We start from the raw sequence: 27,327 nt of genomic DNA, 5'->3' as shown, positions 1-27,327 counted from the left end.
TACGAAACAAAATGACTCTACTGTATATTGTCCTCTTAGGGCTCTGAAAGCTGAACATGTATGCTCTTGAAAGTCTTGAAGACACCCTTGTATAAAGTTCGGTGATTCTTTGTGGTTGTGAAAAGTTTGCAAATGGCTCTTGAGGTTGGTGGAAATATTTTGGAATCGTCACTGGGGGAAGAAAAGACATACAGACACGCTCAAAGCCTAAATGACTCATCTTGTTGACAGTGTACTTTTGCACACACTCACAGAAGAAGCCTTAGACTCGTGCTGCCCTGGACTTTTAAACCGAGCGGCGTCAATCCTTCTTACCTTGTCAACACCGTCCACCTCGACAAATCTCTTCATATGTGCCCCTCACAAGAGCCTCCCCGGGAACTCTGAGCTGTACCCCTCTCAAAGATATGCCCTGTAAAAGCCAATGTCTGTCTTTACAATGGAAACCCATGGAAATGACATCATCATCATCAATAAATATTGTATACAGTTCTACACCTGCGATTGTTCTTCCTTTTTTGATTTTTTTTAAGACAAACAAATCCAGTTAATCACATCTGAACATATGTAGAACTGTTGTTTCAGCCAAAAATTCCAGGTGCAGTCAAATGATCTACAATTGATCTCAATTATTGCCTCTTACTTTTGAAAGATGAATTAACAAGTGGAGTGGACAAAGAAAAGATCTCTGAGGTACGCCGCTAGTCACAAAGTCTCAAAAACAAATTTGAATGGTTGTTTTTTTTTTTGTTTGTTTGTTTGTTTTTTTTTTTGTTTTTTTGTAAGAAACACTCTTCTGCTCCAGTCACAGTTTCTTTGGAACACATTTGGCCTGCGGACCTTGGATTTGACATGGAGAATTTGCATCCTTAAAAAAAAAAAAAAAAAAGTGATTGAATGTCAACTTACTTACACGAATTGCATCAATGATTTTCCTGACCTCTCGCTTGGACGTATCTAACCATACATAATACACTTAAAATTAATATTTCACGGCAACTTTCAAGCACAATCAAATCTATATTAGCAGCGTGTTAACAGAGGATCACCGTCGCAGAAATGTTTCAGGATGTACGTGACAAGTATATGTGATGAGGTAAATTCATATGGGCTCGTGTGTTTGGCTTCATTGGAGAGAACGCTAACTACAGTAGATGTCAGGTTTTACAGGGTTCGGAATTGGCGTGATAGGATCGATATGTGATTGTTGCCTTGTCCGCTTGAACTTAAATGCAAAAACACTCTTAAACTGATCTTACAAGCCAGTGAATGAGGTTAAGATGGCATGTACTGGAATGTATTCTTTAGTTGAACACAGACAGACAGAGTGTAGGATGGAGCTGTAAGTGAGGTGTAAACATCTTACGACCACAGGGGTGATGAGGTCGAGAACACAGTCATCCACCCCATGTGCTAATGGGCATGATGTGTGGCGCAAGGTTTTCTTCCCTCTTTGTTCTCATGGCCTTCTTTTCTCATGTTGTGTTTCTGGTTGTGACTGTGAACTATGTGTTACAATATGCATGCCATTTTCTGCCTGCTGGGGGGGAAAAAAAGTCCAGTTTCGCCGCCCTGTTTTTTCCTCTACCCTTGCAACAAAGTGCCGAAAAGTTTCTATTAATGAGCCTTTTTGTGCGCGTGTTCCCCTCATTATTTTTTCATGTGTGCCTTCTCCTTCACTGGAAAATCCTTCTGACTGTTGTTGTTTTATTCTCGCTGGGCTGTCTTTTTTGTTTCATCACATTTCTATTCCAATCTTACCAGTTTTTAAGTCTCCTGTGCGGCTTCACGTGCGTGTAGCCACGTAAAGGGGGGTTAACTTGCAGCTGTTGGCCACAACAATATGGCACATTCATCTAGTCCACGGATCCACTAAGGCAGTGGTCCCCAACCGCCGATCCGCGGACCGGTAACGGTCCGCGGAGCATTTGGTACCGGGCCGCACAATAAGAACTTTTATTAATTCCGTTGTATTTATTTTGGAATACGAAAGATATTTTATTTTGAAAAATCACCCGATTCTCCGTTACATCCGTCTGTGTCACTCTTGACGCAAGTCAAAACACGCTTCTCCGTCACGTGACTGATTACGCGAAAAACAAAACGCTGGAACTAGCTAAAAGAGTAAAATAAACTGCTGGAGATCGCAAATGACGGCGGCCTTAAAAGTACGTTCGAGACAACAACTCTGCCGGTGTTCTGGATTCAAGTTATGGCTGAATACTCTGAGATCGCCACAATAGCACTGTTGCTATTTCCGACATGCTACCTGTGTGAGGCGGGGGTTTTGTGCAGCAACGGCGAATAAAACAAAATTACAAGTGGACTCGACATAAAGCACACACTTCAGGTGTCATTGTCTCCTATTACCCCGAGATGGGACCGTCCGGTTGCAGAAAATCAAGCTCGGGGCTCGCACTGATGCAGCATTGTGGTGAGTTGACATTTTCATGCACTTTGAATTTGCGTTGTATCGTATTTTGAAGGCATCAAACATTGCCATAGCGATCAGAGTGTTGCGGCCAGATTAGACGCTTCTCGTGTTCATTATTATCTCTCGAAAACACCACAGTGTTCATGCAACTCTTACCATATTATTTTGCAGTATTTATCCGCCACACCTTAAATGCCGGTCCGTGAAAATATTGTCAGACATAAACCGATCCGTGGGGCAAAAAAGGCACTGTCTTGTGCCCCCTGAATGTTGGTGGGGAAAAAAAACTGCCAACATCGGTTTTAGCAATCTAAAAACAAAATGAAATTGTCTCAGAAACCTGATGTGCTTGACAAAAGTAGACGTTTCAAATCAGTCAACAATAAAACTGCCAACATCGGTTTTAGCAATCTAAAAACATAAAATGAACATAAAATTGTCTCAGAAACCTGATGTGCTTGAAAAAAGTAGACGTTTCAAATCAGTCAACAAAACATTTAGGGCCACAAAAATTAATCTCTGATTACAAATTGCTGTTGACCAGTGAAATGCATTGTTGATGAATATCTTGGATTTATTCATTTATTCTACTTTTTTAAGCAACAAAGCAGAAAATTTCATTGTTGACCGATGTTGAGCACTCAAGTCTTGCTACCTTTACACAAAATCTGAATCCAAAAGTAACGTTAAAGTGTGACCCGTGCACAAACAGAAATCTCTGCGGCGGACGCAGCAGAGAATGAGATCATCACTTCGCAGCATGTGAGTAGCATGTGTGAAGGAAGAGAGGCACTGTGATGCCCACATTTCTACATGACTGTGCCAGGTGGATCCAACAGCGAGCCCTAGCTGTGCACAAATGTGCTCTGATGACATGTAAATCTGCATGTATGGATAATAACGGCAATTTACAAAAAAAAAAAAAAAGTAGAATAACAACAGACTGGACTGTCCATCTGTCAAAGCTGAGGATATTAGTCACTTCAGTACTTAAATAGCCAGTGTGGCCAAAATAACTGCTGCTGCTACCAGGCAACAGACATGGAGATAGTTTTTTTTTGTTTGTTTGTTTGTGTGGCCAAAATAACTGCTGCTGCTACCAGGCAACAAGACATGGAGATAGTTTTTTTTTTTGTTTGTTTTTTTTTCCATGACTCCATCTTTCAAAAAGGATAATCTACAAACTTAATTTTGCATTGTGTTCATGTTCAATATCAAAGAGACGCAAATCCATGACTCCATCTTTCAAAAAGGATAATCTACAAATGCATTTTTTTGTTTTGATGATCGGTGACTTAATTTTGCATTGTGTTCATGTTCATATCAAAGAGACGCAAAGTCTGTTCACATCTGTGGATCACGATCAAAAATGTCATCCTTTATCCACCGAAATTAATTTTTTAAAATCCATTTGTGGATTTGTGAATTTTATACTGACTTTACAGATGTATAAATTCTCAACCATTTCACTCCTTGAGAAAATACAAAATAGAGTGCACTACTTGGCGGCAACTAGCAGAGGCACTGTTGCTTCAGGAACACAAATCAGCAACATCTATCAATTAAATGATGGGTTAAACCCCCCCCCCCCCAGCCCCCATTGGCAAGGAGGTTTTCTCGAATGTCCATCCCGAGTCAACAGTCATCCAATGGATGCTGTGTGGATGTCAGCCATCTTTAAACTCGGAGAGAAAAGGCTTGCGAACAAACTAATTGAAACTGGGCACCATCTTTAGGCCATGTGGCTGAGAAAAAGGAGTCATTCATTCCGTTTCCGCTGAAGGCCATTAGGCTACATGATGCCCATTTAAATGGGCAATGCTAAAAAGCCACCATACAGCCCCCCCCAGGCTCATCAGAGGCAGCGGGTCCATGACGGCCGTCACCTCTGTCCTCACTGCCATCGTGCCTGCAGCCATCATTGTGTTATGATGGCTTTCCATTATTGCTTACGGCCTATTTTTATGGTGATACCGGCCTGAGCCAGACGCGCGCGACACTCCGATGAGCTGAGGTGCGTCTGGAGAGCGCGGTAATGATCACTTGGCAAGAACGAAAGAGCAATCTCCTGATTGCCGTTTCTGTTTGTGCGCAAACACACATTTGCTTCTATTATTTCATTCTTCCGTTTTAAATGTTGCTATTATGGAGAGGAAAGCATCCAAATTAGACCATTAAAAAGGCTGAAATAGCACCACCTCAATAACAGACTTGATTTTTTGTGGTTTTTCCCAAGTGCTGGGAAGCAATGAAATATAAATATTTTTGATAGTAGAGAGCATGAGTACCTTTACCACCTCTGAAAGCAGGTACTACTAGGTACTGCAAATGAATATAATAAACTGGTCAGCCGGGTTGAAAACTATTTCATGGAAAATATATTTGAATTTTGCTGGTAAAATGTAGATCGGTACTTTTAGTGTTTAGCCTGGAAGAGAAGGTCTTAGGATCTTTAGTAATCCTCCATGAACAGGACGTAACCTGCTAATGGGTGCGTAAACGAGCAAAAATATGACACTCGATGTTTTGTTTTGTTTTTTTAATGGAGCCGTTCCCTCTGCCCTAAAATGTAAATTATACACTTGTGTCCGTTTATTCCCACTGGTTAAGTACCAAATGGAAGGACAAAGTTAAATGGAAGGAGAAACATAAAAACTTATGGCTGGGCAAAAACACGCAAAACCTTCGTTAACCTGGCATCTGTGCTCTACTGGTTCGAGTTATTTTTGAAAAAGTTTTTTAAAATTTTTTTTTATAGTTTGTCTCATTCCCATTGGTCGTACTGTGGCTGTGTTACAATCATGAGCAAGGAGAATCTAGCAATAAAGATGCACAGGCATACGCCATTTTCTGACAATTCAACTGAAAATGAATACGAGAAAAAAAATCTTCACACAGGAAGTGCAGTCCAAAAAAAATTTTTTTTCTCCACATCCTACTTTGCTCATTTGACATGAGTAAAAGAAAAAGCATAACATTGCAGGTCTGACTAATCAAGCATGAGTGGCATACAGTGACCCCCCCCCCAAAAAACCCCAACAACTGTCAGGTATGAATATGTAAAAACCTTTCAATGCTTCTCCAACCTGTTTAATGTCATTGTGTTAAACATCCTATTTGTAACGGTGTGCAACAGCACACCGCGTTTCTTTCTTTCCCAGACAAGCGTGGCGATACAGCTCAGATCGCATACCAGATGGGAAAAGAATGCGCAAACTTTGAAGCGATGCGGCAAACGCTTTCATGTCAAATCGAGACAAAAAAAGCTTCCCGCCTCGACTCATCCTACGGCAGCAATTGGAAAACGACGACGTGTTTGTTCGTCGGGATGCCATGGGAGTCTGAAATGAGGGAGGAAAGCTGTTCAACAAGACACGGTGCTTCACCGCGAATCCCCTGCACCAATTGTCAGAAAATTGAATCGGAGCCAACAGTTGCCAGTTAGCGGTGGAATATTCCTATAGCGTGACGCCTTTCCAGCGGCACTTAAAATGCAAAGGGGCCATAGTTGCAGTTCTTTGAGGGATAAGGTGGAGAGTTTCATCCGGGATGTACGGATTTTAATGGGATCTGTCATATCCATCCCTTGTTGTTTATGTATGCGGTGGAAGAACCGTCTGACTCGGGCCGGCAACCAAAGACTTTCTTGAATCCCATTACGGCAGAGTCAAAATGGACGATTGCCATGAATAAATCGACACGTGTTGTGTTTATGGAAAGAGAGTTGACAATTCAACAACAGTGACAATAAACGCTCCAAAAGGCCATTTTGGGAGCAAGATCTGAACGGGCCTCCATCCATCCATCTATCTTCTTCCGCTTATAACTTAATGTGGAAGCCCGACCCGACGACTAATTGAAACACTGTCTGCCAGGTCTGAAGAAATAGTGTTTAATGAATAGATTTGAGTTCCTTTTCTGCACCACTTACTACGCAGGGTCAAAATAAGGGGTTCATATTTCAAGGAAGCATTGAAGAAGAATGCCGCACATAATAAAATAGAAGGAACAAAAGCAATTAATTTGCTGACATTTTTCAGCATTTCTTCCAATGAAAGGGAAACGCGTTTCTTTCCGACCGGTCATAATGAATTAGGATGACATCAGAGCAGGTCAGACATGGTCTTATTTTGTGCTGTCTCAAAGTTTTAATGAAACAAAAGGTGACCTTCTGCTTGCCGTCCTTCAGTGCGCTGCTGGTTTTTAGATCACCACATTTACTGGATGCTAAATCAAACACCCCCGTCCTCAGACACCCCCCCCCCCGTGATTTGTACAAGACCACAAGATTTACAATTAGTCCTGTCCAAGTGTATGTCTTTGTACTTTCTTTCTTTGTTTAAACTTCAGCACTATCTCTTGTGCCAAAATGATTTTAAGTCACTGCTGGTGTGTCCCTGCATTTAAACTAATTGGAGTTGCCCTGCGGGGCGTTTTCTTCTACATTAGCATATTTCCTACGAAAAAAAAACAAAAATCACATTCTTTTACATCACCAGATAGAGCTTGTGGATAAGGTTATTGGGCATATTTATCTTTATGATAGTATATTTTGCAACTGAGATATTCTGTTACTGTGATCTACAGCTATTACATTGTTTTACCCAATTAACAAAAAAAATAAATAAATAAATATATATATATATATATGTATATTAATTTGTCTTTTTTTGTATCTGAGCTATATTGTATCCTTATACTGTAGTTCAAGTCACTGCTTTTGTGTGGGAGCATAAACAGGGACGATAATTAGTAAGGGCACGACTACTTGTCTACATGCCGTAAAACGGTAAAATCCGGGAGCTTATTATATCACGTAACCCACTTCTGCATGTAGAGAGAGCTGGGGCTGCAAGTGAAATGACAACATAAGCTAAAAACAAAACATGTCTTGGAGACTTTAATTAAGCCACATATAGTAAAGAAACTCCATCAATCCCTTAAAACACGGAGCTGTGATTAATTAATGAGCGGCTACATTTTGGCCTAATTAGATTGTTCCACGCCAAAGGGGGAAGGCTTTACTGGAGAGAGTTACGCGCGCTAACAACCTGCTGCTGGGATACGGTGGCATTCTTCATTTTTTAACAGTCAGCAAGCCAGCGCCTGCTCGCGTACATCCACCGAATGTATTAAAGAACACCTCGGAGTCTTTTCTTTTAAAAATTTATTTATGAGCTTCAATTATAAACGCACACCCGGGGATAAAAGCTCTTCCGTCACCAAGCGGCAGGATGAACTCTCATCAACATCGAAATTCGCAGCAGGAAAATTTCTCTTATGTATGTCGAAGGCGTGTCAGTGAACATCTGCAAATCTCACGGCAGAGCTCGTTGACGATGAATAGATTTGGATGCTAATGCTAATGCTAACTGTATAGCCGTGTGTGTGTGTGTGTGTGTGTGTGTGTGTGTGTGTGTGTGTGTGTGTGTGTGTGTGTGTGTGTGACACACACAGCTGTCGTAACCCATCCATATTGCTTCATAGATCCAACCGTAGTAGTTGCGGTGAAAGAGTCCCACAGCCCCCCCCCCCCAATCTTAATGCAATCACAATGCTCTTTGAATACAGTTGTAGCAATTAAAAAAAACAAAAACCAAAAAACTTGTTTTCAAGCCTCCCCCTTTAAGGCTGATTCATTTTGTCAATCTCGAAGAGTGACGGTCATTTTTGGAGAAGATGACAAGGCCGGAGGGCAGCATATCCAAATAATAGGGTAGGTAAGGAATGCCGATCGCTTTGGCGCCCATTATTTTCTTGCCATAGGCGTTCGGCGGTCAGACCTCTTGACCTTGAAAACAAATTACTCCACGACCAGGTTGATGGTGAACCAAAAACATGTGAATTTAAGAACTTTACCCTGTTGTACCGTATCTGACTGTGCCATGCTCAGAGATAACACAAACAATAAATAATAGAAGACCTTACCTGCAGCATATTCTGGTCGCTTTTCCGGATCAACTCGAATGGGTTACTCATGGTACTCGCAGCAGAACCAAGGGTGATTTTTCGGTTTAGTTTTAAATCCAAATGTGTTTTGTCATACATACTTGGGGCTTAATCCAGAAGCACGTCTGCTTAACCACGCACATTTGCAACATCTCGATGATTGTGGAGAAATATTGGGCAATGCGCTGCTAAATGTATGCATTATACGCTCTACATTTCGTCAGTCGCTCTCTAATGTCACGAACACATGCTCATTTTTATCTTCTTATCAACACCATAGCGGTTCATTTAAGACTCAAGTATCCAAAAATCGATATTGATGGCTCGTTAATTTGCCACGGTCTATTAGTGGAACCATCAGTGCAGATCACAGTCACTTTAACTGTTTGTAATTTGCTCTCAGTCCTCAAATGAGTACTCGCAAAGTGTCCATTCTAAGATGATTTGTGTGTGGTTAAACATTGACGTGTTGGGGGCCAGACTGGAAAGAAAATAGTTTGCTTTGTGCAGTTTTGTCTGTTCCTTATCCTGTTAGTATTGTTGGCTTTGTTTGATCGTCAGCCAGAAGTGCTTTTATCACGTAATAATTTTACCCCATCACTAAAAGTAAATCTTAGTCACAATGGCTAGCGATTTACGACTTGGTTTCACGTGAGGATTTTGACATGGACTGGTACATATTACAGCTTTGTTCTCCAAATACTCCTTTGTGGTTTGTATTTGTCCATGAAGAGAATGCCTATGCTTCAGCTGGATGGATTGTGTGCAGTTGTAAAAGGGTAATGAGCAAAAAAAAGGTCAATGAACGTTAGAGGAGAAAAAAAAAAAGAAGAAGCACAGATGGCATAAATGAATGAGAGAATGGCTACCGGCAGATGGAATGCTTCAGAGTGGGAGAAAGATGACGATCGGGCATCGGTGAGGGGATTGGAACGATCGCGGATGGAGTGTGGGGCAGAGGTGGGGGTGGGCTGTACTATCACAGTCTGATTGTCTTTGTGCTAAATTGCAATTGCAGTCGATCGCCAGTGGCCCCGTTCCGACTGACCTTCAGATGATTATTAAAGGGAAATGGGGAAGAACCACTGAGGGCAAGTACGGTATGTGTCGGTCTGCCTATATACTTTGTCGGAGCGTGCGTTTGAGATTCTGGGGAACGGATGACAATCCCCCGACGTTTGTGTGTTTTTCCACTTTGGTGCGACAAGAGGGTTGTCAACATTTTTGCAATTGGGCGCCGTTGGAAACAATTGTTGGTGACAGCGTGCAGATTTTTCACAGCATAATAGTGGCGTTTCGCCTGCAGAAAGGGCTGGCATGTTTGGCCAAGTTTTCAGAGAAAAATTATGCGTCTACTGCCACGTTCGTGACGGACTAGGACAGCTTCCAACGTTCAATCCGTTGAGGTCATCGCCGTAGGAACTCTGCGGGAAGCGAAACGAATACTCGTATGGTTACATCGGCGAGAGAATTTAAAGCACAACTATTAACCATGCATTTAGTGCAAGGAAAAATAAATATGGATGGGGAGAAGCAGTATATGCAGTTTTCATTTTAGTGATCTGGTTTTGAGTAAGCAAAACAAAAATAAAAAATCGAGTCGCTAACTTATTACGGCAATAATAAACAAAAAAGGAAGCAGGCGGATTTTTATATCAACTGAGGACGATTCGCTCACCTGATGGCTCCAGTCTAGTCGCCGAAGGGCATTTATAAAGTCAGCGCAGTGTCTGCCTGCAGTCAACGGTGGCATGAGGCTCTCATTACCCATGATTCATGGAGTCTAACTAACATGGCAACACCGGTGCAGCACCTGAGTAAATCCGCACCAAATTAAATTTAAGCAACACACACACACACACACACACACACACACACACACACACACACACACACACACACACACACGCGTGCGCGCAATTACACTATTTGGGAGTCAACTGAATAGCATCGTCCTTGAGTTAAATATTCTCATCAGAACTCAATCATGTTAAGAGACAATTAGTGTCTTGGGGAAAAAAAAAGATACTCAATTTTTTTCTTTTTTTTTCTTTATTAATGATGGAGTCCAGACTGCTTCTTTGTCACGGTGTGGAATATTTCAGAGGAGAAACACTGAAAGTCACACAGCAAAGTGACAGATGTTTATAGAGAACAGTGTCACCTACTGGCTTGCCTTGAATATATTTATTTAATACACCTGATTGGGGACTTCAGTTATTGGCGTATTGACAAAAAAAAAAAAAAAAAAATTAATATTCTTCATTTTGACACCACCGTGGGTGTAGAGTGTGAATTTTAAACATAAATGAAGTAGTAGAGTGATATTAATGTGTCGACTTGTGACAATGACTTTGTAGTTCAAGGATGTAATATGGATCTATAATTAGGCACAAACGCTGAGTGCAGTTTGGAGGGTTTTTTTTTTTTTTTTGCTCTGTCATTCTTGCGATGCTGGTGAACACCACGTTTTATTTATTTGAACTCAATTGGATTTTGTTCATGATAACTTATCCACGCAGCCAGAATTTGACAATTACCCTTTGAGGCAGAGCCTGAGGCAGGCGTCACATTAATTCGAATGATCGCAGTTAATCTCATTTCTCACAGGCCAATAAATAGAAGTGTAGCATGCAAACTTTGAAGCCCACGGCTCCGAGGTGCTGATTATTCATCTTTGTTGATGTGTTTGGTATTGTTACTTTTTATAAGTCACAATTTCTCCTACAATGAAATAATGGTAATAAATATATTTTTTCATATAAGTATTTAACGAAAACAGAACAAATAAGTTCCAGAAAAGGGCCATTTGCCATTAAAAAACAAATAACTGAAATAAGTGTCATGCAGGAGTAAAAAAAGTTTTTTATGAGTATGTGTTTGGTATTGTTACTTTTTATAAGTCACAATTTCTCCTACAATGAAATAATGGTAATAAATATATTTTTTCATATAAGTATTTAACGAAAACAGAACAAATAAGTTCCAGAAAAGGGCCATTTGCCATTAAAAAACAAATAACTGAAATAAGTGTCATGCAGGAGTAAAAAAAGTTTTTTATGAGTAAACTGTAAACTGCACTGCAACAATTTTTTTTTTTAATTTGTCATAAAAGCAAACAAAGTAAATACAATGCTAAAACAGGAAACAGAAAAATAAAACAAAATTTGTACACGCATCTGCTCGGAACATGTGCACTCAACTTTTCGTAAATGATACAAGTGTAAAAATAAGTTAACCACTGTTCATATGGAACCCAAAAAGCATATACTCAACCTTAACTTTGAAGACTGACAAACACGGTGAAGAAAATAAGTTTGCACATGCAGATAAATATAACTGAATATCAATTCTAACTGAAAAATATGGCAAGGGGAACGCTTACGTGCAAGGAGCAGCCAAATAAACGTAACCCCCATGCAACGTTACAAACTAAACATCGGCTGGGAAAGGTACGAGTTCACCCAGGACTCTAATGAGGACAACCGGCATAGAAAATGGACGGACGGATCATCCGAGCAAAGGAACTCAATGCTACATGATCTTATACAAAGCCAACGCTGAAGCCAGTGAAACACATGAAAAGTGTTTTCTTTTGTGAATTGATCTGCATATCCTCTGGCAGGTGAGCCTTTGGCGCTGTTTCATCCTCTTCTGGTTGGCAAATGAAACAACTCTCTTTCAGTGACTTGTTTCTCATGGAGGCGACCGCCTCATTTCTTTTAGTACCTCAGTCACGTCTCTGTATTTTTATATCTTCTCTTCCTTATCACGGACCACCTCTGGAACACATGCGGTCGACACACTCGCAGCTACCTGCATGACGACATAGATAAGGCAAATTGCTGTTCAGAGTTATAGAGCGTGTTATTAAATTGCCCATTTCAGTGGTTTTCTTCCCTTTTTTCTCCCCCCAAACCCCCTACCATGTCGACAGTCATGTGCGCAATGTATTATCTCCTAAATTATTGTGTCTATGCAGCATTTCTGACGGTGCAGGAGTGGCGTCATCGTTTTCACGCTATCTTTCTTTTGTGCGCGCAGAGTAAATGTAATTGCATATCTACAGCGCACGGATGTATACAAGGTCAAGATTGGATCTAATATCAAAGGTCTCGCATCACCGAGCCCCCGGCGGTCAAGCATCGTGTCCCCTTGTGCAGAAGCCCGCAACAAGACAATCGCAAAAGGTCACTCGGCTCGGCATAAAGAGAGACGAACCTCTCGTCTGTTTGGACTAGCACACGAGACGGCCGACAAGCAGATAAGAACGATAGCCAATGTCGGTCCCAACCTGTCAGTCTTCAAAATTCGTATGTAAATTTCTCAAGTGGGGTACGCACATACCGACAGCATCCCAAACCAGACAGGCAGCACCACTGAAATATTCATATCGCAAAATCAGGTGTGCTCTCTCGTATTTTCCAACAGTACCAGAAGTATGGAGAGGGTCTTCCTCAATAAGTTTAGAACCCCTGCTGTCTTCTCCGGTTGTAAAACGGTTAACCTTGGACACCGGCAGTGTAGTGGCACTCTATTGAATTGCAGGCTCACACTGCCGAGGAATTCTGAAACACGGGTTTTTTCCAAAGACGTTTAAAACCGCAGCTGAACGCATTGGCACGATATTTCGCAATAGCGGGGAAAACAATCTTGGCTAAAAGCGGAGTTGGGCTCCCATCTATTTATTTGGCATGGAGGTGAAACTTTTGCAATGTGTGAGTTATTTTACTTATACAACAACAACAACAAAAAAAAAGAAAGAAACTATTTGTTTGTATATTTACATACAAGCCCGACCTCAATATTGTACAAGTCGTCAAACTGCTTCAACATGTGAAACTTTTGCAATGCGTGAGTTATTGTACTTATACAACAACAACAACAACAAAAAAAAGAAAAAAAATATTTGCATATTTACATACAAGCCCAACGACCTCAATATTGTACAAGTCGTCAAACTGTTTCAACGTGAATTCTAAATGTCAGCGTTGTCCGAGCTTGTTCCTGACTTGAAGCAGTGATTAATGCAAGGACACACACACACACACACACACACACACACACACACACACACACACACACACACACACACTCACACACACACACTTCCCTCAGTAAGTCTAATAATGTCCACAGAGTCATAGAGGGAGTCTTTAACTCACAAACACTCTCTGATCTGATGTTTCCTCATTAGCAACCGCCAGATTCAAGGCTAATGGAGGATGTGCTCCATAAAACCTGCGTGGCATCCCTTAGGGTTTAACTCACATTTTTTTTGAGAGTAGCAGTATTTGAAAATTAGCTAATGATGTACAAACAAAACAACGGTTGGGAAGCTGTCGCACTTTTTTTGAAGGTGAACTTTCAGTAGCGTTCGTGTGACGGACGAACAAAAACAAAAAAAAAAACGATCGCTTTTGAGCAATTCAGCAATCGGTGACACGTCCTTGTTTTGTGACGGCAAATATTTGCAAAGCGGCTTTCGTTTGCGAGCGGCGTGTGCTCATCGAGCCATGTGTGTGCTCATGCACTTGTGGCGATCTGCTCTACCAGTCAACAAGCTCGCACGGCGTGCTCGCCGCATCTGACTCGTGAGGTCAGCTGTGCTCATAACCCAGGTGGCAAATGGAACCTGACGTTGGTAAGCAGCCCTCCCAAAATTGCGCAGGTGGTGCGGCGATCAGCTGTCCAGGCTTCTAAATGGAGCTGACGGCTGCAGAAGTTAAGAACAAATGAGGGAACACAAATCCAATTGCTTTTTTGTGTGTTTACCCAAGCCAACCCTATTCCTTGGGTATTGATCGCCTTGGTGCAAAACGCTTGGATGAATATCATTGGTAACAATATTGACCCTGACCTGCAAAGACATACCAGGGGTCACTGGTGCCTCACCAGAGCCTTATGATTTTAGTTCTGCCACCCATTAATTTTATATTGAACATAGGGCGGTGATTACAATCGCGGAATCGAGATGCATGAACTATCTGCCATCGTTTTGTGTGACCGAGACGAAGAATGCTATTGAGTACGTTCAACAGACGTTTTTTTTTTCTTTCTTTTCAGTGTAGACAGTGGTCAGGTGATGAAACTATTCAGATTGTCACGATTGCAGTGCTTGCTATACATTTCATTTTTTTTTTTTGTTCTGTTCAACTTTTCGCATTGAACAATAACATTGAAGAGAAAACATTTTTTTGGAAGTCTATACTTTTGTTTAACATTCGTTCTGTTCTCTGTGCAGCCCGTTGTGGGAGCCTGCAGAGTTGAAAGGACTTCATAGCCGACCTGCATTGTCCCTCTGCCCCCACCCACCCCCACACACAAATGGATTCAGGGCTAAGCACCGTGATCGACTGCCCAAACGCGACTGTATCTTCTCTCTCGCTCACAGTCAGATGGGATATGGTCCATCTTTCCCATGACCCTAAATAGGATAAGCGCTACAAAATGGATGGATTAAATTGAAGGGGTCCATCAGGGATGCTTTCTACCTGTCATACTGCTCAATATCTTGAGGTGAAATGACAACAGAAGTGAGACCTGCCAATCTGGAGTCTGATAACTAGTCTTGAGAGTCCTCGTGCTCTTAGTCTTGCATTATGGCCGAAAGACTCGCTCATTATCCAGAGGATTAAGAAAAAGAATGGACTCCCTTGGTACCAAGTCCCTGAGGAAAATTATTTGGTACTGTCATTTTCTCGAGGAGACGAGCAGACTCGTCGTAGCTTTTTGCTTGAGGCACCTTACGGGTGGTCTTGACACAGAGGCACACAACAGCTCTCATTGTGGAGCCAAGGCAAGCCGTGTGTTATCCCGGGCAGTCACCATGATGGGCGCTTGGCATCCAGGGGCACAATCACGACTCCACACCATCATAAAATGAGTCAAGGAATGAATCTGTCACACCTTATCAAGTATTTTCACCATTCGCTGTCTCCCGTCATCGCCCAAAGGCCGTAGTTGTTTATGGCAACCAATTGTGTGCGAGTTATTTCTGGTGAAGCGACCCGTGAGGTGGCAGCTGTGCAAAAACCATTTCATTGCCAAGAGAACCAGATGGTCTGGCGAAGCTTGGTGGTTAACGGTTCAATGTAACGGCATTGAAAGGAAATCATCTATAGTATGTTTGGGGTAAAAAAAAAAAAATGAATTTGTGTGTTTTACATATGAATTTCTTTTGTTTCAGTTGCATAATCATCACATGAAGCCATTACTCGACTACTCACTCGGGAAGGGACACTAATTGGTTACACTTTGCCCAAAAAGTCCGACTCGGGTTATCAAGGCTTGGTAGCGCACCGGCTTCTTTATTTTACACCAATGCTCTTTGAAAATGTGAATTATATGGCAAGCTGAGGTGTTTCTTTTAAGGCACTTCATCCAAATAACAGATCAATGACTCTGAGTCGAATGCATTATATATTTCTCCAGCTAGGGTCAACTTGAGCACATTGCTCTGAGATTTTATCGAATCAATAAACAGTAAAAGACTCAACATAATTTCCAGGTCAGTACATAATCGAGGAGACGGCGTTAAAGTACGTGGAGTGGAGAGGGGCTATCCAAGCGAAATCCCATTTCCGATTCAATTGCTTTTATGATTATCTGTAAACGAGGAGTTTTTACACCGCGCTGCTAAATGCAATGATGAACACAAACTTGCCAAAATTAATTGAAAGTATTTCAACTGTTAGGTCGTTATCGACTTGCGTCAACAGAGAAAAACCACCAGAATGTAATCTAATGGCCATAATGACAGTCCAGCTGGATGTCTGGGATAGTATTGTGTATCGTAATTGTGGGAACGTTGAGGTTTATTAGTATACCATTTACATTCAAAAGTGCTAATAGCATAAACATTCAAAATCAAATTGTAATTGCAGAATCACAATAAACACAAAGCAGCTTAAATTTACTGGCGGATGGTTGCTTGCACTTTGCATTTTGATAGAAAAGTCACAATTATTCTACTCGTATGCTCCACATGCTCATGCACGGTCTGACAATGTGCGACTGAATCAAATTATTAGGGGTTTTTTTCGTCTTTTTTTTTTTTTTTTTTTTTTGCAACAATACGTTTAAATTCAATACTACCTATTTGGCAGCTCTGGGCATTATTCATTTTAGTAGTAGACAGTCTATTGTGAAGTAAGCTGCCTTCTGGTTTTAAATTATACAGTATCTAGGCTATTTGTATGCAGTCTTCCATTTGCAAAAAGTGAAGCCATAGAAACAACAAATCTGTATGTCATCATTTTTGAGTCCTTATAGCTGGTGGGACTGTTCAGGGTACTGTTCATCACAATAGTGCAATTGAACAGAACCGCATGGAACATGGATAATGTGTATCGAAATACGAAGACCTTCAAAGGATTGATAGACTGAATAGAATGGGTTCCAAAAATAACTTTAATTCTACTATTATTTAGGGGTAGGGTCTACACAACTGATTAGAGGGGGGAAAAAAAAGAGTACCGGTAGTTATTATTTGCATTCATATACCCATGATAGGACTCATGGGTATCAACTTCCAATGGCATCTGAAATAAGGTGATGTCATAAGTGTTGGATGTTGGGCTTCCAAGGCCCAAAATTAGTTCGCATGCCGCATGCTTTCTCTGTAGGGATATTTTCACATTTCCGCTCTGGTCACAAACTGTGTGTCGTGTCCGACAAAGAAAGGGCACAGGGTGCAAGCGATGGAGAGTGACAAGGGCGACCAACTGCTGATGCTTCGTCTTTCTCAGAATGGCGTCACAGCTACACTCTACGGACTTTGGGACACTTTGGGCGGAGAGGGGTGGGAAGGTGATCGGTGTTTGACCAAGAGGTGATCACATCATTCCGGATCATTAAGCACTGTTTGTTGTACTAATTGATGCTGCAAAAAGGGCTTCCAGTCCAACCAGTCAGGACCTAAGTAGTCACTTTAACACTTGCTGACAGGAAAATTTGATGCAGACGTCATCCACGCACAGACGACGTGCATTCACAGGCGACGCTGGGGGGTATTAATGGACGGAGGACCGCCAGCTTGATGCCGTCTCCATATCAGCAGTCCCAACTACTGCTATCCCGCCGCACGAGCCTTTGTCCAGCTTCCTCGCAAACTCTTTAGGTGAGATTTTCTTTTTCCACATCAAGATTTTGCTGCTGAGATTTGTGAATAAATAGTACAGCTAATTTGTTGATGACTGTTTCATTTTACGTCGGGTTAGGCGGAAACCATCACGGAGGAGCATAGTGGCGACTAACTCTAATTGTCCTACTTTTTTTGTGCATAGATCTTTTCCATCATGGCACCACTGTGGCTTCATTCCGCCTCAGTTCTGGTCTTACTGGTCATGTCATGGCCGTGCTCCAGAGCTTATTCTTCAAAACATCTGTGTGGCCCTAATTTGGTTGAAGCCCTTAGTATGGTCTGTGGGGACAGAGGCTTTTTTACCAGTTCCAAGAGGGACATCGACTCCGTGCTACGTAAGACATTGCTGCAAAATTCTAACTTATTATACCAAAAAATTGATACTATCTAGCATTTTGAAGCATTTTCTAGGTCCTAACTTTTAAAACGGTTCCCTGATATCCATTTGTCCCATTCTCCAGGTATCATCCCACCAAAGACCGACGAGGCGACATCAACAGGCGATATCAACGAGATCGTGGGTTACGCCTTTCAGAAAAAGATGGACATGATGATGAAGCGTGATGGCATCGTCGAGCAGTGCTGTCACCAGCCATGTAGCCTGCTGGTCCTGGATAAATATTGCAACTAAACGGGCAACATCAGCAACTCCACGATTAGCCTCGTCTTTTCTACTCTCGCTTAGCAATGTTTTAATTAAACTCTGCACCTTTCTGTAATTTCTCACCAGAAGACTTGCAGGAATGGATCATCTGCAAAGCAAATAATGAATTAAATATATTTTCCTAGTTTTGTGAATTGATCGCGATTCCTTTTTTGTGGTTCTACCCTTGAATGGCATTTGGTTTTCTTTGGGCACGTTGTAAGACCTGTATGACTCCGAGGTAGGTGGATAACGTCTCAGGATCAAAAGATATTTTTATTGTGGCAAGTGTGCACATTCTCGCCACGAGTGTCTTTTCTTCAGTCGAAGTCGAAATAACCCATCAGTGGGAATGTGAGCTTGAATGGTTCTTGGTCTTTAAGTGTTCCGTGATTGACCGGCAACCTGCCCCGTTCTGGTCTGTGCCTCTCATCTCAAGTCAGCTGTGTGAGTCTTCAGCTCACCTGTGACCCAGAACAGGATTAAGAGGCAGAAAGTAAATCGGTGGATTGGTGTACCTCGACTTGAATGAGATGCAGTCGTTGTCTATCGTTCAACAACAGTTTTGACTATTTCTATGTGTTTCTTAGTAACAGAACATATAATGATTTAGCACAATCTGTTCTCAAGGAACATTAAAATGTCATTTTTGTATGAACTATCTCATTGAATCAACCACAACCATATAGAGAGAGAGTGAGAGGTTGCCAAAAAGACGAATTGGAGCAATATTGTTGCTATTTCCCAGTTTCTTGAAGCCTCACACCTGTATTCTGTGCACATTCTCATTTGCAACCTTGAGCTTTCCACCAATTGTTGCATTGACAATGCACCATGAATTCTCCGGGTTTCAGTGGCATACTGTGTTTCACTGAATGCGCACAAAGTGCCACAGACACCCAGAGATAGAGTCTTTTAGTATTCCACTTGAGTTTCCATATTGCAATTTCCTGTGCGAGTCTTATCTGGAGCGAGCTTGGGCTTCACACAGCTCCCCGTGGCCACCTGCTGCCCCATCTCTGTTACCATTTCTCTTCTTCTTTTTGACGCTCTTCTCACTTTCATGCCCAAAAAGTCCCTTCCGAGTATGGGAAATGTTGCCATTGGCATGCTAAGAACCAGCAAAGGTTTAACATCTGCCTCATTGTCAATCACTAGTTCATGTTCATTTTTGCCTCATCATTCTTGTTCCATTGATCGAGCCCTATACTTTTTTTAAATGAGAAATGGACTTAAAACCTTGTGTGTGATAAATTTATTTTGACCAAAAATGACAAGCAGAAGTGTATGTATCATTAGGTCTTGGGCTTACACTGCCTGACTCCCAATATGTCATTCTCTTCAGGTCACATTGCAGCGAGACAGAGGGAGATCAAGCTTCAGCCCCAGAATATGAATTTTCTATCTGCAATGCAGCCTCAGATGAAGACACTATCGCATAGATGGCTGCTCATGGTGGTGCAGAAAAGCGACGGTCATCTTTATAATATATCTTAAACATCTGCGGCAATAGAGATTATTTCACAGGGCATGGCTTCAGCTAATGTAAAAGACGTGATTAAAATGTACGGGTGCGATCAAATTGTAAAGGCAAATCCTGTATTATGAATGGCGTTTTGTTTTATGGCTTAATTTTCTCTTCACTGTTTTTAAATTATACACATACAAACGTGGCACAAGAGTTGAGTGGTTGCCATCAAAATGAATTATCACCCGTCATGCCACGCCACCGTCTGACAAATGGAGATAGATTATCCCCATGCCTCCTGACCTTCACTCTCACTTTGTGTTAGACTCAACCCAACTCAACTTTATTTATCGAGCACTTGAAAACAACCGTTGTTGCATACAGAGAGGGCTGTGCCTGTAGGAAGAATCAGTCACACAACAGTAAAAAGAATAAAGCAATGATTCAAATACATCAGGCACCATAAAACATTAAAACAATGCAGAGTCTCATGCTGAGTCAAAAGCCACAGAATAAAAATGTGTTTGAAGACGAGTTTTAAAAATGGACAGAGTGGGAGGCGGAGGAGCTCAGAGAGGTAAGGTGAGGCGAGACCATTTAAAGATGAAAACAAATTCAAGTATCTTAAAATGAATTCTAAAGTGGACAAGGAGCCAGTGTAGGGAGGTCAGAATTGGATTTATGTGCTCCCTCCTATGAGCACAAGTTAGGACGCAAGCCGCAGCATTTTGTCCCAACTGGAGATGCTTGAGTGAGGACTGGCTGACACCTAAATAAAGCATGTTACAGTAATCTAGCCAACATGTAACATCTAAGTACTGTTGAGAAAAGAAAGTCTTTCGCTTTGCCATCAGCATAATATGAAAAAAGATGGAATTAACAACAGCAAAGATTTGCCCATCCAATGGCCTTAATAATAAAGTGCCTTTATTGCTCTGCAGGACAAAGATTTGACTGTCATCCGGATAGCAGTGGAAGGAAATATCATGTTTACTTAAAACGGAACCCAGGGGCAGCAAATAAGATGCAAATAGCAGTGGCCCCAAAATAGAGCCCCGTGGAACACCATACAACGGAGGGGCAAAGAGAGACTCAGAAGAACAAAAGTTAACGCAAAATGTCTGCCAAATAGGATCTCAACGACTTCAGAGTGCTACCCCTCTTGCCTACCTAATGCTGTAAACGAGCCAAAAAAATAAGACACACAAAGTCCGCTGGCATCGGCTCCCGCTCACCCATGTCTCTGAACAGGAAGTGAGGATAGGATGATGTTTAATTATGGTAAAACGTTCCTCAAAACATTGCCTGTACAGGTTAAGGTTTAATGATGTAACACTGTTCGATCCCATTTTTACTGATTTCCTTTGGGGATGAAAATCTGAACAGATAAAATATTAATAGTCCATTTTACCACAGCGTTTTATTTGAATTAATACATGCAGCATTAAAATTACATTTTATCTGTATTTTTTTCCCCCAACAGCATCAAATCAAATGATACAGGTGTTAAAAATCGCTAAAGTATAAAATGGAGAATAAAGGCTGTCCATTTCGTTTCTATAAGTCTTTGCGCAAACCAAAATCGGGTCTGTCATAATCCCTTTATAAAGGAAAATGAAACAGGACATGGAATAAGAGCTCCTCCACGAGGCTTGCATCCTAAAGAGAGAGTGGGAGGCGTTCAGAGCAGCCAAAACAACCCACGTATGCTCATGCACACTAATAAAGACACACATCATCAACCTGGCAGAATTCATGCGAATGCGATGTGCTTGGAAGCTTTTGCTGTTGCCATAAAAAATAATAGAGACACACACACAAACACAAAAAAAACCAAAACAAAACAGCAAAGCCGAAACAGAATTGCAGAAGGATCACGCTGAGGCAAAACACACATCATTGTTGTTGGACAAACACTTTTACAAGGCTGATTTGATGACGTAAACATGAATAAAACATTGGCGCTATTCTCATATGTCATACTTTAGAGTCAAAGCAGATATACTGGCTTCAGGAAAGACTTCCTAGCCAAAGGCAAGCCTTCACAACGCGTCTGTTTATTCCACGTACGCCAAGCCTGTGGCCAAACTGCGCCCGGATGTGTCACATTCCATGACGAGGCCCCGCAATACACTTCGGGCTCACAAATCACAACCACTGGTGCACAGCGCCGACACGGTCAAAGTCATCCTCTTCCCGGAGAGACATGCGCATCACGTATGTGTCTGTTTTATAAATGCCACGGGCCCACATGTGCCCTTTCATATCTTTATCTGTGGAGATTAAATAAACATGCGGAGCCACGTGATCTAAATTTAGAGTGGTGGAATCAGAGTATCACCTCGTGAATACACAGCCAGAAAATAGTCTGTGAAAAAATAACCAAGAAAAAAAAGTCTGTGGTCAGTGTTTGTTTGCTAAAAGCTCACGCGTTCCCCTCTTTGTTAACACTGTTACCCAAAAGTGTTGGTGTCACAAAATAAAAAGCCAAAGAAAAAGCAAAACGCTCAATCTTGATGGTTGATTCTGCTTAAATTAAAACTGTACTTCCAATGACAAAAAAAAAAAAAATCCATAGGTGCGTCAAATTGTTGGGCCGATGTAGAGATCTGTAGGACCGTGACCTGGGTTCTAATCATGTTTCTTTTCCCCCCTCCTTACAATTACTGCTATGAGGCTAACATTTTTGTTTTATTTTAGGTGGTGAAATAAAACAGAGAGAGAGCATTTCTCACACAGAACTCCAATGACAGAAGGTTATCTTGTTCATAGCTCAGTGGGGTGTAAAAGTGCTGAAAATTAAACTGTAATTAGCATCCATTTGGGGCCGTGTTTCCTGTAAGGTCATAGAGCGAGAAACCTATGAAAAATGTCCCTTCAGGACTCAAAACTAATTAAAACTCACTGTTATCCCGCAGTTAAAGTGCTAAAAGTTATCAGCAAGATTAATAGTCTGCCCCTAATGTGCTTTGTTTACCAATGACTGAAAAGATGAAGAAATACAGTAAACAAATGTTTTTGAAGACGATTTCTACATTACTCTCATGAGCACCAGGAAGCGAAGGGAGGACAAACTGGATGGAGCAGATGCATAGCTTCATACAAGGTCTTTGGACGAACCCGGCAAAAGTATTTACAATTGTATACCCTTGTATAAGCAACCATATGCTGCTTCACCCTGTCTAAATATGTTTAAACAGTCCCTGCAATGTTGGTCAGTGTTATGTCATGACATACATCAGCTTCACAGTTGTTAGTCAGTTTCAGGGAAGTAAATTACGCATCAAAGGGATTTGAAGGTGGTCCCTAACTTTACGTCATCCACAAGTGGAGATCTTGCAGTTACTCATGAACCTACTTTGCATGCATGGATTTCCTGCACAGACTCCAGCGAGTCTGGGCTTCCACCTCCTAATTATTTTGATCACATTTTATCAACCTGTTTTTCTTTTCTGAATGTCCAGGGGTAATAATAGACCGTCTGCTCTCTGTTCCCAACCCCACTCGAGGCTTACAGTCGTCATTTTAAATGTCGCAGAGGATCTTGGACTTGTGACAGGTTGTCAATGATGCAAACAACCGGTCTCTGTTCCGAGAAGAATATTTTGGACATGTTTATCAATGGCTGCTCATTGGATACACTGGAGAAGCTATATGTCTCAAGCGGTATTATTGATTAAGTGTGCCATTATGTTTGTTGTGTAGGTGTTTGGGCAGCTTGAAAGGGAATCAATTTGTCATTTTTCTGTTCAGACGAATGAACCGGTGAATTAGCTTGAGTTAATTTGGATAGACTATTTCCACTCTGACGTGAAGAAGAAGTTATCCATGGCCCAACGGTCTATGAAGGACGCTAAAAAAAGACCACGTATAGTAAGGCATTTTGGCCCAAAAAAACGACCATGTAAAGTAAGGCATTTTTAGCCCCAAAAAACGACCATGTACCACTCTGACGTGAAGAAGAAGTTATCCATGGCCCAATAGTCTATGAAGGACGCTAAAAAAAGCCCACGTATAGTAAGGCGTTTTTAGCCAAAAAAAACCCGACCATGTATAGGAAGGCGTTTTTAGCCGAAAAAAACGACCATGTATAGTAAGGCGTTTCTGGCCGAAAAAAAAACGATCATGTATAGGAAGGCGTTTTTAACCGAAATTTTCAGCCCACAAAAACGACCATCTAAGACGTTTTGGGCTGAAAAAACCAGTCATGTATAGGAAGGCATTTTTAGCCTTAAATTTAGCTGAAAAACCGACCATGTACAGTAAGCCGTTTTCAGCCCAAAAAAAAGACCATGTATAGGAAGGCGTTTTCAGCCCCAAAAAAAGACCATGTATAGCAAGGCATTTTTAGCCGAAATTTTTCGCCCCCCAAAAAAAAAAAAGCATGTTTAGGAAGGCGTTTTTGGGTTGTTACTTACAAGCTAAACAAAGCTACGCCACTATGATTGACTGGTTTCTGTGTCATCTTACAGCACAGAGGTACAGTGTTCAAATCCATGTCTTGGCCATGATCTGCAGACTTTGCAGATCAAGCTTTTTTTGAATGACCAGGTATGTAAAGGCGTTTCCAGGTCTAGTCCTTAGTCTGCAGAGGTTGCACATAAAGTAAGTCTTTTTCTCATGACCATGAAAGACTTTTTGAGACGAACCCCCCCGCCCCACCCCGTATAGTAAGGCATTTTTAGGTTAAAATTCGAGCCGAAAAAAACGACCATGTATAGTAAGGTGTTTTTAGCCGGAAAAAAACTACCATATATAGAAAGGCTTTTTTTGTCGAAAAAAACTACCATGTATAGTAAGGCGTTTTTAGTCGAAAAAAACAACCATGTATAGTAAGGCGTTTTTAGCCGAAAAAGCGACCATGTATAGTAAGGCTTTTTTTGCCAAAAAAAAAACGACCATGTATAGTAAGGCGTTTTTTGAAGAAAAAATCGACCATGTATAGTAAGGCTTTTTTTGCCAAAAAAAACAACCATATATAGGAAGGCGTTTTTTGACGAAAAAAACGACCATGAAGAGTAAGGCGTTTTTAGCCAAAAAAAACCCGACCATGTATAGTAAGGCGTTTTTAGCCGAAAAAAACGACCATGTACAGTAAGGCGTTTTTAGCCCAAAAAAACGACCATGTATTGTAAGGCTTTTTTTGCCGTTTAAAAAAATCATGTATATGAAGATCTTTTTGGGTGGTTACTTCCAAGCTCAATAAAGCAAGCCACTGTGGTTGACTGGTTACTGTGTCTGCTTACCAGCGCAGAGGTACAGTGTTCAAAACCAGGTCTTGGCCATCACCTGCAGACTTTGCATATCCAGCTTTTTGAAACGACCAGGTATGTAAAGGCCTTTTTGGGTTGTTATTTATGAGGGTGGTAACGTGGCGCCACTGTGGTCTCCTGGTGAAGAGATCAGCATAACAGTGGGATGATGCGGGGTTCAAATTCAGGTCTCGGCCATCATCTGCAGACTTCGCACGTCATTTTTTTTTTTTTTGACCGACCAGGTCTGTAAAGGGGTTTTTGGGTTGTTACTCATGAACTTGCAATAGCAGCGCCACCGTGGTCCACTGGTTAAGGCGTCAGCATAACAGTGGGAAGATGTCGGTTCGAATCCAGGTCTCGCCCTTCGTCTGCAGAGGTTGCACAAAGACTAAGGCTTTTGCTCATGACCATGTAAGGTGTTTTTCGATGAACACCCCCCGACCACCCATGTATAGAAAGGCTTTTTCAGCCTCAATTTTTTTGCCCAAAAAAAAAAAAAAAAAACGACATAGTATAGTAAGGCGTTTTTAGCCGAAAAAAACAACCATCTCTAGTTCGGCGTTTTTCGCCGAAATTTTTAGCCAAAAGAAAACAACCATGTATAGGAAGATATTTTTAGCCCCAAAAAAAGACCATGTATAGTAAGGCATTTTTAGACGGAAAAAACCGACCATGTATAGGAAGACGTTTTTCGCCCAAAAAAAACGACCATGTTTTGGAAGCCGTTTTTCGCCCATTCCAGGAATGTAGTTTGAGCGACCATGTATATGAAGACCTTTTAGGGTTGTTCCTGATGAGGGTGGTAAAGCAGCACCACTGTGGTCTACTGGTTAAGGGATCAGCATAACAGTGGGATGATGCAGGGTTCAAATCCCGGTCTCGGCCAACATCTGCAGACTTTGCATATTATTTTTTTTTTTTAAATGACCAGGTATGCAAAGTGGTTTTGGGGTTGTTACTCATGAGCTTGCAATAGCAGTGCCACCGTGGTCCACTGGTTAAGGCGTCAGCATAACAGTGGGAAGATGCCGGTTCGAATCCAGGTCTCGCCCTTCTTGTGTAGAGGTTGCACAAAGAGTCAGGCTTTTGCTCATGACCATGAAAGGTGTTTTTCAATGAACACCCCCCGACCACCCATTAAAAGAAAGGCTTTTTCAGCCTCAATTTTTTTGCCTCAAAAAAGAAAAACCGACCATGTATAGTAAGGCGTTTTTAGCCGAAAAAAAACGACCATGTCTCGTAGGGCTTTTTTTGACGAAAAAAACAACCATGTATAGTAAGCCGTTTTTTGACGAAAAAAACAACCATGTATAATAAGGCGTTTTTTGACGAAAAAAACGACCATGTACAGTAAGGGTTTTTTTTGATGAAAAAAACGACCATGTATAGTAAGGCGTTTTTTGCCGAGAAAAACGACCATGTATCGTAAGGCGTTTTTTGCCGAGAAAAACGACCATGTATCGTAAGGCGTTTTTTGCCGAGAAAAACGACCATGTATCGTAAGGCGTTTTTTGCCGAGAAAAACGACCATGTATCGTAAGGCGTTTTTTGCCGAGAAAAACGACCATGTATCGTAAGGCGTTTTTTGCCGAGAAAAACGACCATGTATCGTAAGGCGTTTTTTGCCGAGAAAAACGACCATGTATCGTAAGGCGTTTTTTGCCGAGAAAAACGACCATGTATCGTAAGGCGTTTTTTGCCGAGAAAAACGACCATGTATCGTAAGGCGTTTTTTGCCGAGAAAAACGACCATGTATCGTAAGGCGTTTTTTGCCGAGAAAAACGACCATGTATCGTAAGGCGTTTTTTGCCGAGAAAAACGACCATGTATCGTAAGGCGTTTTTTGCCGAGAAAAACGACCATGTATCGTAAGGCGTTTTTTGCCGAGAAAAACGACCATGTATCGTAAGGCGTTTTTTGCCGAGAAAAACGACCATGTATCGTAAGGCGTTTTTTGCCGAGAAAAACGACCATGTATCGTAAGGCGTTTTTTGCCGAGAAAAACGACCATGTATCGTAAGGCGTTTTTTGCCGAGAAAAACGACCATGTATCGTAAGGCGTTTTTTGCCGAGAAAAACGACCATGTATCGTAAGGCGTTTTTTGCCGAGAAAAACGACCATGTATCGTAAGGCGTTTTTTGCCGAGAAAAACGACCATGTATCGTAAGGCGTTTTTTGCCGAGAAAAACGACCATGTATCGTAAGGCGTTTTTTGCCGAGAAAAACGACCATGTATCGTAAGGCGTTTTTTGCCGAGAAAAACGACCATGTATCGTAAGGCGTTTTTTGCCGGAAAAAACGACCATGTATACGAAGGCGTTTTTTGACGAAAAAAACGGCCACGTATAGTAAGGCGTTTTTTTGCTGAAAAAAACGACCATGTATAGTAAGGCGTTTTTGCCGAAAAAAACGACCATGTATAGTAAGGCTT

The 27,327-nt window shown here is 41.5% G+C and overlaps 1 protein-coding gene and 1 long non-coding RNA gene across 2 annotated transcripts in view; one reads left to right on the top strand and one right to left on the bottom strand.

Moving 5' to 3' along the window:
- Positions 1–11,506: 11,506 nt before the first annotated feature.
- LOC109517882 (uncharacterized) overlaps positions 11,507–27,327 on the bottom strand; it is a 70,640-nt gene continuing 54,819 nt past the window's right edge. Inside the window, exon 4 of the long non-coding RNA XR_002168626.1 lies at positions 11,507–12,199. This is a non-coding gene — a long non-coding RNA (uncharacterized LOC109517882). The remainder of the gene's footprint in view (positions 12,200–27,327) is intronic.
- LOC109517881 (insulin-like) lies at positions 17,310–18,330 on the top strand. The gene is made up of 3 exons (XM_019873348.1): positions 17,310–17,504; positions 17,671–17,863; positions 17,990–18,330. Exons 2-3 carry the CDS (start codon positions 17,683–17,685, stop codon positions 18,157–18,159), a joined length of 351 nt encoding a protein of 116 aa, XP_019728907.1. The 5' UTR covers positions 17,310–17,504; positions 17,671–17,682; the 3' UTR covers positions 18,160–18,330.

The sequence above is a fragment of the Hippocampus comes genome, unplaced genomic scaffold (genome assembly GCF_001891065.2).
Source record: "Hippocampus comes isolate QL1 unplaced genomic scaffold, H_comes_QL1_v1.1 scaffold59, whole genome shotgun sequence".
NCBI classification, from domain to species: Eukaryota; Metazoa; Chordata; class Actinopteri; order Syngnathiformes; family Syngnathidae; genus Hippocampus; species Hippocampus comes.
The sequence above is the reverse complement of the archived record's forward strand: the minus strand, read 5'-3'. Positions and strand labels throughout refer to the sequence as shown.

What these genes read in the sequence shown, in the direction of transcription:
- LOC109517881 (XM_019873348.1), top strand. Translation starts at nt 17,683, where the DNA reads ATGGCACCACTGTGGCTTCATTCCGCCTCAGTTCTGGTCTTACTGGTC. An exon ending in GGACATCGACTCCGTGCTAC is followed by an intron (nt 17,864 to 17,989) that starts GTAAGACATTGC and finishes CCCATTCTCCAG; the next exon opens with GTATCATCCCACCAAAGACC.